This window comes from Mercenaria mercenaria, chromosome 15 (assembly GCF_021730395.1).
Source record: "Mercenaria mercenaria strain notata chromosome 15, MADL_Memer_1, whole genome shotgun sequence".
Classification (NCBI taxonomy): domain Eukaryota; kingdom Metazoa; phylum Mollusca; class Bivalvia; order Venerida; family Veneridae; genus Mercenaria; species Mercenaria mercenaria.
Genome location: NC_069375.1, coordinates 65,098,213 through 65,116,256, shown reverse-complemented (window position 1 = coordinate 65,116,256; position 18,044 = coordinate 65,098,213). Strand labels below are relative to the sequence as shown.

The following is an 18,044-nucleotide window of genomic DNA, read 5'->3' as shown; positions in this document are numbered from 1 at the left end:
TCAGATTTCTTGGTTAAGTTTTATGTTTAGGTCAACTTTTTCTCTTAAACTATCAAAGCTATTGCTTTGAAACTTGCAACACTTGTTCACCATCATAAGCTGACCCTGTACAGCAAGCAACATAACTCCATCCTGCTTTTTGCAATAATTATTGCCCCTTTTGGACTTAGAAAATCATTTTCTTGGTTGAGTATTATGTTTAAGTCAACTTTTCTCATAAACTATCAAAGCTATTGCTTTAAAACTTGCAACAGTTTTTCACCATCATAAGTGGACACTGTACATCAAGAAACATAACTCTATCCTGCTTTTTGCAAGAATGATGGCCCTTTTTAGACTTAGAAAATCATGGGTAGGACAATATTTCTATTACACAAAAAAAATCAGATGAGCGTCAGCACCCGCAAGGCGGTGCTCTTGTTTTACAGTTAAATTCAAAGCTATTTAGGTTTTTTTTTCTTCTTTGGTAAAGAAAAGAATATGTACATCTAAGTCAGGGTTGACGTTTATTTTTGATAAAGGACTGCAAAATTCATTGTTTATTACCACAGAAATGAAATGAAAAAGAGAATAGTGTTTATAGAGAGTATTTGTTAATGAATTTATGTTTATCAATCCATAGACATTATCTCCGGAAGATGATGGATTCTTTGACCTACTCAGTAAATTCCAAGGTCGGCGGATAGACGAACAGCGATGTAGCTTGGTACCAGGTGAGAAAAACGGCCTGGAAAAATCGGAGAACAAAGAAAACGAAGAAAGCAAACCAAAAATGGGTAAGCATAATTAATTTTCTTTTGCATTTTTGGACTTTGCTGTGATGAGTCCTTTGAAATGATTTAATGTTATGACGCCGGTGTCTGTCCTTTACCTATTTCATGTCCACTCTGTAACTCTTGAACCCCTTGAAGGATTTCGAAGAAACTTGACACAAATGTTTACCGCATCAAGGCAACATGCAGAGTGCACGTTTTAGAGCTGGCTTCAAGGTGTAGGTCACCATTGGAGAAAGAGCCCTTTTGATGTCTAGAAGGCATTTAACATAAGTCAGAAAAAAGAGGCTGGATACTATTAGTGCACATCTTTACTTTTACTGGCTGAGACATGTTATTCCACTTCTAAGTTGGTGTTTTTTTGCCCTGTTAAGCATCATTTTTGTACTTTATAGATGTACACATAGAGATAAGATAAATTATGAAGTTTAAAAATAGTTTGACTTTCTAGGTCTCTTTGTACCCTACCTACATAAAATGTACAAAAGACATTTTGAGCTTCTGTTCTTTAAAATGAGCTGTTTTTTTGCAGCATCCACTCCAGATAGTGAAAACTTCCTCGATATGATTGCGGGTATACAAGGTTCACGCATGAACGATCAGCGTGCATCGTTACCCCAGTTCCCGGGGCTCAATTCTCAAGCTGTGATCAATCAGTACCTGCGTCAACGTAACGTCCAAGATGTTCCCGATGATAATTTCTTCGAAATGCTGATGAGATGTCAAGTAAGTAGTTTCAGAATGAAGTTTCTTTGCAAACATTGTACAAAAACATGTAAAAAATGGTGACTGCTGTGACTGAGTTATTATCTGTCACAGGCATAAATTTCTTGCTCTGAACCATCGTGGGACCAAGCCATTGAGTTACTGAATGCATTCTTGTTAGTTAATAGCCACCAGGACTGATATATGAACATTTTATTTAGTTGATTTTATAGATTTCCAGTGAATGACATTGTTCCACATCTGTGTATCATAGTACTATGGAACCTGCCCTTGTTATACGCCCGAAGAGAGCGTATTACATTATGACGCTGGTGTTTGTCTCCCTGTCAGTCTTTTAGCAATTTCGTGTCCACTCTGTAACCCCTTGAAGGATTTCGAAGAAACTTGACACAAATGTTCACCACATCGAGACAACATGCACAGTTCATGTTTTTGGATGGCTCGCTTCAAGGTCATTGTCACACTTCAGGGTCAAATGTCATATCACTTGGTTTCATGTCCACTCAGTAACTCTTTTAACTGCCTGAAGGAATTTAAAGAAACTTTGCACAAATGTTTACCACATCGACACAACGTGCAGAGTTCATGTTTCGGATGGCTCGCTTCAAGGTCAAGGTCACATTTAGGGGTCAAAGGTTATACCTTTGGGCGTATAGTGCTCCGCATTGCGGTGCTCTTGTCACCTGTATTAAGCAGCCAGTCAGCAAACTTCCCAAATTGAATTTTTCTGCTAATTTCAGCTTTTGTTAATTAGCCGGATTGTATTGCTCCTTAGGTTGGATGCTTAATACAGGTGTGACTGTATTGTAAAATTGCAACAAACTTTTCTGACAAGATTTTGCCTCATTTTAAAACTTCTTTTGAACGAATTACTAAGGGAAAGGTAACTGTTCTTTTTTTGGTTCACAAAATATATAAGCTATATGTTAGAATTATGCTTTTATATTTTCTCCCCATATCCATTAACATATCTATAAATGGTGTCAAAATTACATAGTCACACATTATATAGTGTTTGTAATCTGATAACAAAAACGATAGTAATAATTTTTGTTACAGTTACAGGATTAATGAACATGTACTGTATATTCTCACTTTGTTTGAAAATATTGCATCAGATGTTCACCCAAAAAGATGCTTGAGCCACGCCATGAGAAAACCAGCATAGTTGGTTTGCCACCAGCATGGCTCCAGACCAGCCTGCATCCGTGCAGTCTGGTCAGGATCCATGCTGTTCGCTTTCAGATCCTATTGCAATCAGAGAAACTGTTAGCAAACAGCATGGATCCTCACCAGACTGCGCAGATGTGCAGGCTGGTCTGGATCCATGCTGGTCGCAAACCCACTATGTTGGTTTTCTCATGGCATGGCTCATTTCAATCTTACATGTGAAATTTTCATTTCATTTCAAGTCTTCTCAGTTGTTTTCATTAATTGGTACCAGTTTACCTGTGCAATATCATGTGCATCAGGTAACACAACATGCATAATCATGACATTGTAATGTTAACCATTATCATGTTGGACACGATTGATTCTGCTTTTGCGGCTATTCAGATCGTGATCAGCCTGCACATCCATAATATAACCCAACAAAAATAGGAAAAAAATATGACGCAATTCATGTTTAGATTCATGATGGTCAGTAATCAAATAATAAAACTATTAGTTCTCACTAGTACAGATACTGTAAAAGTCTATATTTCTTCGCGAGGTTTTTATTTTCGCGAAATTTTGTGAATGAACCTTCTTGCGAATTTATCTGTATCGCTAAATTTTCTGTTGTAATATTATTGTACCCCCCGACAACAAAGTTGTAAGGGGGTGTATACTGGTTTCAGGTTGTCTGTCTGTCTGTCTGTCCATCTGTCCGTAGACGCAATCTTGTGCGCACCATCTCTCCTTATCCCCTTGACAGAATTTAATGAAACTTCACACATGTGATCAGTACCAACAGTAGTTGTGCATGGGGCATGTTAGGTTCTTTTAGAAAAAAAATTTGCAGAGTTATGGGAATTTGTTTTTTTGTTACTATACTATATACATAGACACAATCTTGTGCGCACCATCTCCTCATCCCCCTGACACAATTTAATGAACTTCAACAAGTGATCTTTACCAACAGTGTTGTGCATGGGGCTTGTTAGGCCCTTTTTTGAAAAAAAATTTGCAGAGTTATGGGACTTTGTTTTTTTGTTACTATACTTATACATAGACACAATCTTGTTCGCACCATCTCCCCTCATCCCCTTGACACAAGTTAATGAAAATTCACACAAGTGATCAGTATCAACAGTAGATGTGCATGGGGCATGTTAGGTTCTTTCAGGGACAAAATTGCAGAGTTATGGGACTTTGTTTCTTGTTAACTTTTACTATGTATATACAGTCTGCATATGCAATCTTGTGCATGCCTAATCTACCAAATCTTTGCACACAATTTAATGAAACTTCACACAAGTGATCAGTACCAACCCTAGTTGTGCATGGTGCATGTTACATTCTTTTAGATAAATATTCTGCATAGTTATGGGACTTTGTTTTTTGTTACTATACTGTATCATACAGTCTATATACATACAGTCCACATAATTATGCAGTCTTGTGTGTGTCAAATTGCAATGTACTGTGTCAGTGCATGCGGGGGGTACATTCATCACCTTTAGTGATAGCTCTAGTTAAGTAATATATAAACCCTGAATAACCTGGTTTGTTAGAACATTCTTTTATTAATGATCTATGATCGTTTCAAGATCCCAACAAAAGAATGTTCCAAGATCCCAGGTAAATATAACGGCACATTACGGAATGAATAGAATTATGTTTCAACATACCAGGTATTTAAAGGATATATATACACACTACGGAAATTCCCTGATTTCGATGTGGCATCCTCATGAAAACCATGAAAAAAAAGGAAAATCACGAAAAAAAACCCCAAAAAACATGAAATATGAGACTTTTAGAGTAGTATTTTCTTTGCTGTTAGATGTGTTAACATTTATTGTGAGGGTGTCATAAAACCCTTCTCACTCATTCACTTGCTCATATACATGTAAAAATCACAGCACAAAATTTGTATATTAATATATGTAGCAGTTATTGCTCTTGGACTATAAATTGTACAAAAATTCTGACTTTACACCCCTTGTAAGTATTTTTTTAACATTATGTTATTTATTTTGAGAGTCAATTTTATATGTATATCAATAGTTTTACGAGGGTAAATGCAAAGAGGGCATAATCTAAAATTCTAATAGTCTTTATTCATGTGTTTTAATTGGAAAAGAAAGTTTTGTGGAGTCAGGATCTCATGGGTTATGTGTTAAAAAAAACAATAAAAGGTTTGCATATTTCATGAAAAACATCTGTATATTTTCTGCTTTAGGGAGCCAGAATAGATGACCAAAGAAGTGCCCTGCCTCACAATCGCCAAGCCCCAACCGTTCCAGACGAAGATTTCTTCAGTTTAATACAGAAGGTGCAGTCAAGTCGATTAGACGGTCAGAGAACCTGTCTACCGGACAAAGAAGATGGTCTACCAGTCCAGCCAACGCCCGGAAAGAAGAAAAAGAAATAGACAATATTTGTTTCATGACATATTTAATGTTGGGAAGTGTCTTTGTACCTGTAAGGGATTGCAAAGAAATTCTGTTGAGTTGACGTTATATTGAATTGAAATGCAGGAAGATCTGAAAGTCCCGATGTAATAGAACTAATATTGAACCAATAGGTTAGAATCTCTGCAAGTCTAGACATTATTATGACTTTGAAATTGATAGAAATTCATTGCTTCTAGATTTTATTTCCTCCTGAAAAAGGCGAACAGTCTGAAGGTTTAGATGTTGTAATAGACGGGAAAGATGTACGTCTGGGCATTATAACGAATTGACTTGATAGAAATTTTGTGTATCTTGGCATTTCAATGAACCGGAATAACAGATGTTTTTATGAATTGAATAGATAGAATCTCGTATGTGTCTGGAAATTACGAATTTGAAATTGCATGTCGAGACTTTGATTTATAAGACGATTGAAATTGAGCACATCTAGATGTTCAAAATAGTTCTGTTCACATAGAAAATAATTTCAGAGTATATATAAAATAATATAGTTGCCAAATTCGTCTTCTATAAAGATATTTATTGAGCATTCCTGGCATGTCGTATCTAAAAATAGCTTTTTATGAGAATTTCATGTGATTCATTGGAAAACTGTTGTTCAGTTGTATTCCGAAAGGTTGGAACTTTAAATTGTTGCTTTTAGGTAACGTGTTGTTTTTAGTGTAAGATCATGTAGTTACTTTTAGCTTCTATCGTCGCTATGTGAAAATGGCTTCTTCTGTGATCTGTTACATTTTCTTCACATTTTGAGTAAATGTGAAATATTGAAATGTCAAAACAATAGAACTTCCCAAAAACAGTTTGGTCTGAAAAACTAAGAAGAAATTGAAATTTTGTCAGTCTAACAAAATCATTAATTTATTTATAGTATCAAGTTCTCTTATTGGTAGAAAGCGAGACATTTAAAATTTACGATGTGTCATGAACCAATGTTCTCAGGCAATAATGTTAAATAAAATTGCGTAAGAAAAACTTCGCAACAGATGCCATAGAGTTCGTTGAAAACGTACTGTATTCTGCTGATGTTTCTTTTCTTGTATAAAACTTAATATGCATTGTTGATATATGAACAGTGCAGTGGGAATCATGTATTTTCATTTTCATTTCATTTCATTTAGCATTGACCTAGTAGCATTAACTGAACAAAATTAATAGGGTATGAAAATTTTCATGTTCTGAATACATTTTGTTCTTAAGAAAGTCTTTATATTTTTATGTACCAAAAAGCTTTATAGTTATCCCCCGCCGATGAAATCGGGAGGGGGGTATTGAAATGGCGTTGTCCGTCCGTCCGTCAGTCCGTCCGTCCGTCCGTCCGCAGCCATTTCTCAGTAACTATGGGAGAATTTCATGAAACTTGAAATAAACATGAACCACATACTGCGATGATGCCCGTCAAGTTTTTTTTTGATTGGTCAATTTCCCCCGAGTTTTTTGCCCTTGATTTAATAAAAATGTCTGTCTGCAGCTATTTTCAGTAACTAACAGGGTAGAAATTTTATCAAATTTGAAATAGACATGAACCAAGATACTGCGCTGATGCCCGTCAAGTTTTTTTTTTGATAGGTCAATTTCCCTCGAGTTATTGCCCCTTTATTTAATGAAAATGTCCGTCTGCAGCATTTTTCAGTAACTAGCAGGTAGAATTTCATCAACTTGAAATAGACATGAACCCCAAAATACTGCGACGATGCCCTTCAAGTTTTTTTTCGATTGGTCAATTTTCCATTTAGTTTTTTGCCCTTTAATTGTTTAAAATCCCCAGATCTGTACATAACAAACCAACAATTGGAAGAATTTCATTTAAAATTCTTCCATTCTTTTCCATGCACATTTATTATAAAATGTGATGTTGTGTACTAACTGGTCACCACCTTACATTGGTCACCCCTTCCCCCTCACCCCCCCCCCCCCCCCCCCCCCCCCCCCCCCCCCCCCCCCCCCCCCCCCCCCCCCCCCCCCCCCCCCCCCCCCCCCATTTTTTTTTTTTTTTTTTTCATTTTTCGTTTCTACCATATTTTAACAACATGTAACTGTTGTTCCTCACCCCCCCCCCCCCCCCCCCCCCCCCCCCCCCCCCCCCCCCCCCCCCCCCCCCCCCCCCCCCACCAAAAAAACCTTCATTTTCTTTTAAATTTTATTTGCTAATGAAAATTTATTTGTTTTGGTTTTAAAATTCTTTAAACCCTTTTTCCCGGATATATTTTTTTGCCGTTCCCCAACTCGACCCTTCGCGGGGGATTCCAATTCATCGAATTTGCTTGTTGATACTTGATTTTTGTACGTTTACAAATTGATACATAAAAGCTAGAATCTTCACAATTTAATACAACTATCTCAGTTATGTGCAGTTTGAAAAGGGAGTTAGTTAATTGGAACTCAAAGAATAACAAATGTGTTAAGTATTCTGCAGGGAACAGAAAAAAAAGTGAGTCAACAAATGCTGAAGTTCTGTTTTATACTCATAACTTCAATATACTGTCACACTGGGCATGAAAAAATTCCTGTGTTTAGGGTTACTTGACCAACAAAAAAGGGGTGGGTGGAGTAGGTAGGCAGGCAATTTTTCTTGTTCTATTTTTATGCCCCCCTTTGAAGAAGGAGGGGTATATTGTTTTGCAGATGTCAGTCGGTCTGTTAAACGGTATGTAGACAAATCCATTTCCGGATGATAAATCAAGAACGCTTGGGCCTAGGATCATGAAAGTTGATAGGGAGGTTGGTTATGACCAGTAGATGACCCCTATTGATTTTGAGATCAGTTGGTCAAAGGTGGTCACAGTGACCTGGAACAGTTAAACAGTTTCCGGATGATAATTCAAGAACACTTAGGTCCAGGATCATGAACATTAATAGAGAGGTTGATTATGACCAGCAGATGACCCCTATGATTATAAGGTCAGTAGGTCAAAGGTCAAGGTCACAGTGACCTGGAACAGTCAAGAATTCTGTGGCCTAGGATCATGAAAGTTGATTGGGAAGTTGGTCATGACCAGCAGATGAACCCTATTGATTTTGAGATAAATAGGTCCAAGGTCAAGGTCACAGTGATCAGGAACTGTTCAACGGGTTCCGGATGATACCCAAAAACGTTTGGGCATAGGATCAGGAAAGTTGATAGGGAGGTTGGTCATGATCAGTAGATGACCCCTATTGATTTTGAGGTCAGTAGGTCAAAGGTCAAGGTTAAGTGACACGGAACAGTTAAACTGTTTTCAGACGATAACTTGAGAACGCTTGGGCCTAGGACCACAAAACTTGATTGGGAGGCTGATCAGTATCAGCAGATAACCCCTATTGATTTTAAATCAGTAGCTCAAAGGTCAAGGTCACAGTGATCCAGAACAGTTCCAACAGTTTCCGGATGATAACTTCAGAACACTTGGGCCTAAGATCATGAAAGTTGATAGGGAGGTTGTTCATGACTAGCAGATGACCCCTATTGCTTTTGAGGTCAGTAGGCCAAAGGTCAAGGTCACATTGACCCAGAACAGTTAAACCCTTTCCGGACAATAACTTAAGAACGCTTGGGCCTAGGATCACTTAACTTAATTGGGAGGTTGCTCATGACCAGCAGATGACTCCTATTGATTTTGAACTCAGTAGGTCAAAAATCAAGGTTACATTGACCCAGAACAGTAGAACTTTTGTGTACAGTGACCAAATAATTTCTGTTTCTTGTGCAATTACTGAATGCATCAAGGGGGGCATTTTTTGTTCTACGAGCTCTTGTTATCTTTTTAGCTCACCTGTCACATAGTGACAAGGTGAGCTTTTGTGATCACCCGTTGTCCGTCGTCTGTGCGTGCGTTCATGCGTCCGTCAACAATTTCTTGTCTGCACGATAGTGGTTTCATTATTGATTTTATTTTAACTAAACTTGCATACAACTTGTGTCAACATAAGATGTCGGTTCCTTTCTTGAACTGGCCAGATCCCATTATGGGTTCCAGAGTTATGGCCCCTGAAAGGGCCAAAAATAGCTATTTTGACCCTTGTTGCACAATAGCAGCTTCATTTATGATTTGATTTTAACTAAACTTGCACAAAACTTTTGTCACCATAAGATCTCGGTTCCTTTCTTGAACTAGCCAGATCCCATTATGGGTTTCAGAGTTATGGCCCCTGAAAGGGCCAGAATTAGCTATTTTGACCTTGTCTGCACAATAGCAGCCTCATTTATGATTTTATTTTAACCAAACTTGCACACAACTTGTATCACCATAAGATCTTGTTTCCTTTCTTGAACTGGCAAGATGCCATTATGGGTTCCAGAGTTATGGCCCCTGAAAGGGCCAGAATTAGCTATCTTGACCTTGTCTGCACGATAGCAGCTTCATTTATGATTTGAATTTAATTAAACTTGCACAAAACTTGTGTCACCATAACATCTCGGTTCCTTTCTTCAACCAGCCAGATCCCATAATGGGGTCCAGAGTTATGGCCCCTGAATGGGCCAAAATTAGCTATTTTGACCTTGTCTGTACAATAGCAGCTTCATTTATGATTTGATTTTAACCAAACTTGCACACAACTTGTATCACCACAAGATCTTGCTTCCTTTCTTGAACTGGCCAGATTCCTTCTTGGGTTCAAGAGCTAAAGGTCCAAAATTGGCTATTTTGGCTTTTGCAGCCATATAGAGCTTTCATTTGTGGTTTTATTTGATACAAACTTCCAAAATATCTTCAACAACAATAAATCTTGGATTCCATTACAAATCAGATCCAGTCGTAGGTTCCAGAGTTATTTTATATCTGATTACCTCCCCTGATTTTAATCAAAATGGATTTATATCAGAAAGTACTTATAGGACTTATTTGAAATTTCATTATTGTTATTAGTTGGACTGAGACAATCAGGGTAGATAACTATGGACAGATTTTATGTCAAATTACCTCCCTTTATTTCAAATTAAAATGGGTATATCTCCATAACTAATGAAGATACTGATCTGAAATTTCATTTATGCCAACATATTTATTTGGCAGATCCTTCTTTTGTTCACTTACAATTTTTTTTTTTATTACTTCCCTTTTACGTTACTATAAATAGCTTATTTTTAGTAACTTTTTTATTATTGGCCATAGGGAAAAACCGAGACCACTTTTCTGTGGTACAACATGGATGGTACCTCCAATTTTTAGGTGTTTTTTGACATATCTATACCTTGTAAGAATTTTCTTCTTCTTTTTGGTTAAGCCCGCCCGCTTAGCTCAGTAGGTAAGAGCGTTGGTCTACGGATCGCGGGGTCGTGAGTTCGATCCTCGGGCGGGGCGTATGTTCTCCGTGACTATTTGATAAACGACATTGTGTCTGAAATCATTAGTCCTCCACCTCTGATAATTCATGTGGGGAAGTTGGCAGTTACTTGCGGAGAACAGGTTTGTACTGGTACAGAACCCAGGAACACTGGTTAGGTTAACTGCCCGCCGTTACATGACTGAAATACTGTTGAAAAACGGCGTTAAACCCAAAACAAAACAAACAAAATCTTTTTGGTTAAATTTCTTCCCTTTGTTGTTCCTGTCCTTTGGATTTAGATATTTTTTCTGAGGACCTTCTTGTCCTCAAGTGCAATGATAACAGGTGAGCGATATAGGGCCATCATGGCCCTCTTGTTCAAATATAGCTATAAGACAAACTTTTGATGAATGAAAATTAAAACAAATACAGTTGAAACCCAAAAAATATGTGCACAAAATACAATTTTAATTCGAATTTCAGCAATCTCGAAGTAAAAGGCTCGATCCCCTGAAATTCGAGATACGTACTTTTAACTGTATTACCATAATCTCTTGCGACAAAGAAAATCTTTAATTTTACTTTTCAAGATGAAAGAAGAAACAGAATTGAAGGGGAAACACTAAACACAGGTTTTTTTTCCACTTGTTTAGTGTTTTATTGACGGGTCAATATATTACACCTGATCTCACATCTTAGTTTGCATGGACCATTTCATTTGTGAATTATAACTTTATCATGACATCAGGAGACTAACTGACCAATCACAGAGCTGCATTTTCAAGTACCTGTCATGATAAAGTAAATGGATTGTCCTAGGAACAAGGATTCTTGTTGAAAACCATGTTTTTAAAAGTTGCGCAAATATGTTAGCTTGTTTTCATGCGTAGCTTTATTGAAGAATAGAAACTTGCATGGCATAACAGAAAATTAATTGTGTTTTATTTAGATTCCTTTCATGTGAGTGATGGTCTAATTAGGTAACGAGAACTGCATGGCCGAGTAGTTAAGGTCACAGGCCTAAACTTACTTGCCCATCACCGCTTTGGGTTTTAATACGATCTTAAGAATGTAGAGTATTTTTGTTTGAAGAAGCGTTTCAGTTGGCAGGTTCTACACAGGTGCCTGCCTGTGGTGATATACTGAAAAGACGGGTGCCTGGGATCTTCCCCGACCATCAAAAGCTGAAAGTAAAGTATTTTATAAGCAAAGCTTTTCTTCTGCAATTCAAGGCGTTTTAATTGTGCCTAACAATTGGCCTAACAAAGTTTTTAGAACTTGCCATGTCTGAAATTTTGAAATGTTTAATTGAACTGGCTCCAAGGTGATAAAACTATGTTTGGAAACCAGTCTCATAGCCCAGCATTGCCATTGGTCAGTTCCAGTGCTGTGCTGAAAATCAACCAATCGCGTTTCAGAGTTTATAAACTGGTTCCCCAACTTAAGTTTTTTAACTACTGGGACCAGGACACAAATATTTTTTTTATCTGATGTGACTTTGTTTTGCTTGCTCATAATATATTTTTAAATTGTTGCGATGGATGTGTGATTGTGAAATGGTAGATCCATTTAAATGCTGGGTGATTGTTGAATTTGATTATTATCTTAAACTGAAATGAAGCATGTTTTGTTTAGTGTCATGCAGAATGTATTGCAATACATATTCTCATTCCTCATCCCATTATACTCGATAATAGCTGATTACATTTTGAAAAAATCTCATTTTCTGTCACATGTATGTGTAAGTCGGGTACATATTATGTCTCATTTTAGGACATGCGGCATTATTTTATGTCTGTGTTATACCATTTAATTTGCTTTCAGTTATTTTTTAGGATGATATTCAATAATTTCAATAAATAGTAACAGGTACTTTTATATTTATTCACCATATTTACCTGTCTATAAGACCATCCTTCCACAAAACAGGGGCCTTTAACAAAGAAGTATAAAATACACAGAATGGCAACTGGCTGTAATCTCGCGTGAGCTCGTGTCAGAGCGGGATTCGGCGTTATCTTACTAAAAACAAACATCGGCGAGCATGCAGTTACAATTTGTACCTTTAAAACTACATTTAAAATACATGTTAGCTTCTAAAACAAAATTAGTTTAATGAGAAATGGTCTTAAGACACCAAGTACAGGGTTTTTTTTGCCATCGAAAGAAGCGTGGTCATACGGTGATAATTATTTTACCGATGAATAATTGCTTTCGCATACAAAATGGCGCGTGGAGAAAGCGCCACTTCCGGTAACGAGATCTCGTTTTTTTTGTCACGGGAGGTTGGCGAGATTTGCTCTATATGCCTTTCAAGTTGCCAATCTATTTATTTTATAGCTCTTTGCCTTTAATCACTTAAATTAGCAGCACTCTACAGACTCTACAAGTAGACACCATCCTTTATATGACTGAAAAAAATTGTTGAAAAAGATGTTAAACCCGAACACACAAACACACACACTCTGCAGACTCCTCTATAAATACTTTAGATCAGTAACATTCACTCACTTATTAGACGAGTCAACACATTAGATCTGATTTATTTAAGGAGAAAAATCTAGTCTTGTAGGTAAGTGAATAGGTTACTGCATAAGTGTAGAAATATGGTGTATAAAAGTGCACAAACTGTTTGATAATGCAGTTTTTAGTTTTTGAATTACTTCCCTTTCTGTTGAAAATTGTCTTTGAACTGTTGGAAAAATCAGCAAAATTTATTGGAATTAAAAGTGTTCTATAGCGCATTGGAGGGAGCACAACAATGTGAATTGAAGGGTTGTGAGTTTTCCTTGAGTGATGTTAATGCACACAATGACAAATTGACAAAGGACAACACGTGAAGCCATTCTTCCACCACCACAGATTCATGTTCGGAAGGTCATTGCCCTTCGTCATCACTCGTGCAGATTTTAAGAACACTGGTTAAATTTAGATAACTGTTGTTAAACTGAAATACTGTTGAAATATAGCGTAAAAACTTTCCAGCAATGTAAACAAATAGTGGTTTGTTCTAAAAAGGCATTAAGTGATGTTTTTGTTTATTTCCAAAGTTGTTTCTGGTCTATAGTTTGTGCTGTTGATCAGTTTATAGTAATGTACTTAATTTTGCTGCGCTAAAGTCAACACATAAAAGATAAAAATGCAAATATTTATTTCTGATGTCATGTAATAACAGTTAAACACATACTGAATTGCCTGCAGGTCAGTAGTCAAAACTATTGACCGCTTGAGCCTTTCAGTAAGTGTATACTACTTATACTACTGCCATTTTAGCTAGACTATTCAAAGAATGGTTTAGCTATTCTACTCACCCTGGCGTCGTCATCACACCTTGGTTAAAGTTTTGCATGCAAGTACATATGGCTATCATTTAAAGGCATATAGCTTTGAAACTTATTGTTTCTTTTTCTAGGTCAATTACCAACCTTAATAGGTCAAGTCCCATGACATGTATTTTGGCCAAATTTGGAAAATCCTGGTCAAAGTTTTACATGCAAGTTACTATCTCAAGAACTAATGCAGATATTGAATTGAAACTTCACATGTGTCTTCGGGGTTATAAAACTAGGTTAAAGCATCAAGTCTCATAACTCTGACATGCATTTTGGCCAAATTATTCCCCTGTTCGGACTTAAAAAATCCTGGTTAAAGTTTTGCATATAGCTTTTAAACTTATTTTTACTTTTTCAAGATCAATTATCAACCTCACTGGATCAAGTCCCGTAACTCTGACATGTATTTTGGACTTAGAAAATTCTGGTTAAAGTTTTGTTTGCAAGTTTTAACATTTAGAGTAATTTTCCTGCTTCTGGGACAATTCAAATAGTTGAGCATTGGCTGTCTTATGGAGAGCTCTTGTTTATCAAAGTTGTATAATCATTTTACGAAGTGAATACTGTTGCATTGTGACTTGTAAAAATGTATTTGAAACAAAATGAGAGGTATGTTTCCTAGTATGCCGTCAGTAAAAATGGGTACAGCTTTTTAGATGCCTTCTTTACAGTTGTGTAACTTCATGTGTCATGTTATTCATTATTAAACTATTACATGTATTATGCATTGTAGACAAAAAATCCATTTTCATTCTACAAAATGTCATGGACATGTTGACTCAAAAAATAAAAGGAATATTAAACAAATGAACTTGTTTTTTTTTATCACACCAGTGATCAGTAACTGGAGAACCATTTAAAAAATAAATGGTTATATAAAACCTTCAAACTTTCAAACTTCATAAAGTCATAGGACTTTAATATGGAACAGATGTCCCCTATATGCTTTGGGATATCTTAATAAGTCACAGGGGCCTGACCATGGAAAACCATTTTCGATCAATAACGATAGAACCACAGAGCCTTGACCTCATAGGATGATCATACATGCCAAGAAGATGACCCCTACTATTTGGCATTCATACGGTCAAGGTCACAAAGGCCAGAATATGGAAAACTGTTTCGGATCTGTAACTTGTGACCCACTTGACCCAGAATGTTGAAACCTCGTAGGATGATTGTGCTTGCTGGGTATTTGACCCCTGTTGATTTTGGGGTCGGTAGGTCAAGGTCGTAGGAACATGGAAAACCTTTTCTGGTCAACAAGTTGAGAACTATTAAACCTATTACTTTCAAACTTAATATGGTGATGGAGTTGATGAACCCTATTGTTTTAATGGTCATTTCATCAAAAGTCTAGGTCACATGGAAAACCGTCACAGTTCAATAACTTTGAGAACCGCTTGACCCAGAACGTTGCTAATGAATAGGATGATTGGACATACAGAGTGGATGACCCCTTAGGCCCTATTGATCTTTGGGTCAGTAGGTCAAAGGTCATATGGGCAAGAATATGCATAACTGTTTCCAGTCAGAAACTTGAAAAAAAAACACTTTACCCAGGACCTTGAAAAATTATGGGATGTTTGGATATTTGAAGTAGAAAACTTGTATAGATTTTGGAGCCACCCGGTCAAAGGTCAAGGTCGCAGGGGCTAGACATGGAAAACCGTTTCCGATAGTAACTTGAGAACAACCCTACCCAGAATGTTGAAACTTCATAGGATGATTGTACATGCAGAGAAGATGACCCCTATCTTTTGGTCACTCTTGCAAAGGTCACAGGGACTAGAACATGGAAAACCAATTCTGATTGATTACTTGAGAACTACTTGACCCAGAACGTTGAAACTTCACATAATGATTGGACATGTTGAGTAGGTTGCCGGTCTTAATTTTGAGGTCACTCGGTCAAAGGTCTTTTATCTATTTAAAAAAATAGACACCCTGTTATATTTAATCAGTAGGCTACTTTTTGAATAGAAGCTACAACCAACGGATACGCACTGTCTCACATTTATATTTTATTTCGTCCAGACTACTTTCAGTCCATGTACAATAAAACACCAGTAAATGACGTTGTTCTTTCATTGTCGGCCCCGTAAATATCTGTGCCACCATAATGTGCAGTCCATACTTCGTCACCTTGGTTCAGACGTAGGACCACTGTGTTACTTCCTTGATTGTCGTCACCATCACTTCGACTTTCAGCGACTGCCCCAACCTGGTTTGTTATAGATTCTTGTAAGTCATAAACCTTTTCAGAGAATATTTTCAGTGTTAGAGGTAAAGGTAAGTTTTATATGAAGTTAACGTCGCATATGATCAGCAAACAACAAGAACTACAAAGCTGTTGTGCGACAAAGCTTGTTTGGGCTCGTTTTACCGCCAGGTAAATCCTTTAAACACTTAGTGCCCAGCAAGGGAGCTACCAGTACCGTTTCTCATTAAAAGAAGTCGTATCGAGTTTATTATAAAAGCCGTTTCATGGCTAGCTTTGTTATTACGCGGCCAGGGATCGAACCACAGACCTTCCGATTTCAAAGCGGACGATATCGAGGCTGCTATGAAAAAAAACTGGATCTAGATAAGAGTACTTATAGATGGGTAAGTTTCGTAGAATTATCAAATTTAGGTTAATAGAAATATAGAAAGAAAGAAATCCGAAATGCGAAAATATACCATATGGACGCCATTTACGACTAGTTTTATCCATATATCGTGAGGACTTTCGCCCGGTAGCTTCCTGGCTGTTGCGGACCATGAAAACAGATACACTCCTGCCACAGGCGCACGAAATATTCCTGAAAAAAATATGGATTCACTAAAATTTAAAAGAAAAAAACAACAGTGCATTTGCTCCATTTAGGCAACCACAGTATGTTTTACCTCGAAATTTTGTAACAACTCGTCCAGTTAAAAAAATTTCAAAATGATTTTATCATCTTACAGCAGCTTTATATAAATGACAATGTCTAAGATTAAAGATCCTTTATCCTTAACCTTCCGTATTATAGTAGAAAAAATCCATAGGGTTTGATCGATAGACACTGTTTTCTTAAATGTATTATTTATACTCACCACTGTTGACACTGTAAGCCCCAGCCTCATTCAGTAATATCATATTATAAACGATGGGTTGGTCTTTGCCTAAATTTCTTATCACGTGATCTAAGTATGCGGTAAAAGCCACTTGTTCTGGAACTTGGCGAGATTCTGCAAACAGTAAAGCAAATTGATATGCATTTAGCACAAATGATATTTGCATTTGGCACTGCAAAACATATTGCAAACATGATACTTGTACTCACCACTGCTTAAAACCCTTAGCCTGCTGGCGGCAAGTGATTCTGCCTTTGCGACCAGTGCAGACCAAGATCAGCCTGCACATCTATGCAGTCTGATCATGTTGTGCACTGTTCGCCATTCAGTCAGTATTTATTTGGTAAGCACCCCTTTTAACAGTTAATGGTACTGTTCAAATTGAAAGATGGACATGTTCATTATAGAAATTTAGCAGGATAAAGGTTAAAAGAAACACTTACATAACGATACCAAAGCAATGGGGTCATTTGCAAAGCAGGCCATTATATCTATATATTTCCTGAACATATAATATCATTTTCCAAGATTTTGATATCTATCACTTGTTTCCGATCTATTAATATCGATAACAGTATATGTTTTACCTCTTATCGTTGGCCTGTCGTTTTCTCTTCTAATAGTTTCAGTCGCTCCGTTATCAACGTCTGTTCTAACTTCTTTTTCTTTTCCTGACACCTTTCCGTTCACAACAGCATGTTCAGCTTCCTGTGTGTCTCTGTTAACGGCACGATCCAATTCACTACTACTTGCCAGTTTATTTTCAAGAAATGAAATCCTTTCTCCTTTTTCTTTATTGGATTGTTCAAGGTCTGCGATCTGTAGCCGGAACTGTGCGGTAGTTCCAATTAGAACGCTGATAGACTGTTTCAAACTTGACTCCGACTTTTCCAACTTCTTTATTTTTGCATGCATAGCTTCCATTTTTGAAAGAACCTGTTTAAGAATATCTCCATCACTGTATCTTGATATGTCCTCCGTGTCACTATCTATGTCAGCATTTACAATGTTTGGTATTACAAGCAAACACATAAAAGTTATGACTTTAAGAATGTTTAAGACCGCCATTGTTCGTTCTCCCTGACCTAACTTAAACACTTGATATATAGATAAGGCATTGTCACAAATAATGCAAGATAAAACAGTGGGAGTATTAGTCGTTACAACTCGTGTACAAAAGATTTGTAATTATAAATCACGGAAGATCAGTCATTTCAACTACTGTTAACTGTTTAGGGCCGTAG

General features: G+C 37.0%; 2 protein-coding genes across 8 annotated transcripts in view; one reads left to right on the top strand and one right to left on the bottom strand.

Annotated features, from left to right (window-relative positions):
- LOC123527282 (G-protein-signaling modulator 2-like) overlaps positions 1–6,376 on the top strand; it is a 100,403-nt gene extending 94,027 nt beyond the window's left edge. For all 7 annotated transcript variants that reach the window (XM_053525482.1, XM_053525479.1, XM_053525476.1 and 4 more), the window contains 3 exons: positions 623–776; positions 1,306–1,499; positions 4,888–6,376. In XM_053525482.1, coding sequence (XP_053381457.1) covers positions 623–776; positions 1,306–1,499; positions 4,888–5,079 — 540 coding nt within the window. In that variant the 3' untranslated portion in view covers positions 5,080–6,376. The remainder of the gene's footprint in view (positions 1–622; positions 777–1,305; positions 1,500–4,887) is intronic.
- Positions 6,377–15,702: 9,326 nt separating this feature from the next.
- LOC123562575 (uncharacterized) lies at positions 15,703–18,044 on the bottom strand. Its single transcript, XM_045355207.2, has 4 exons — positions 17,388–18,044; positions 16,780–16,914; positions 16,381–16,502; positions 15,703–15,922 (listed from the first exon to the last, which is right to left on the bottom strand). The coding sequence occupies exons 1-4, from the start codon at positions 17,866–17,868 to the stop codon at positions 15,743–15,745; spliced, it is 918 nt and encodes a 305-aa protein (XP_045211142.2). The 5' UTR covers positions 17,869–18,044; the 3' UTR covers positions 15,703–15,742.

Bases quoted from the DNA above. Each gene is read 5' to 3' on its own strand.
- LOC123562575 (XM_045355207.2), bottom strand. From the start codon at position 17,868: ATGGCGGTCTTAAACATTCTTAAAGTCATAACTTTTATGTGTTTGCTT. The intron at 16,503-16,779 runs GTGAGTATAAAT...TATTTTTTTCAG, and splicing joins GGCTTACAGTGTCAACAGTG to GAATATTTCGTGCGCCTGTG. The intron at 15,923-16,380 runs GTATATTTTCGC...ATAACAAACCAG, and splicing joins TCGTAAATGGCGTCCATATG to GTTGGGGCAGTCGCTGAAAG.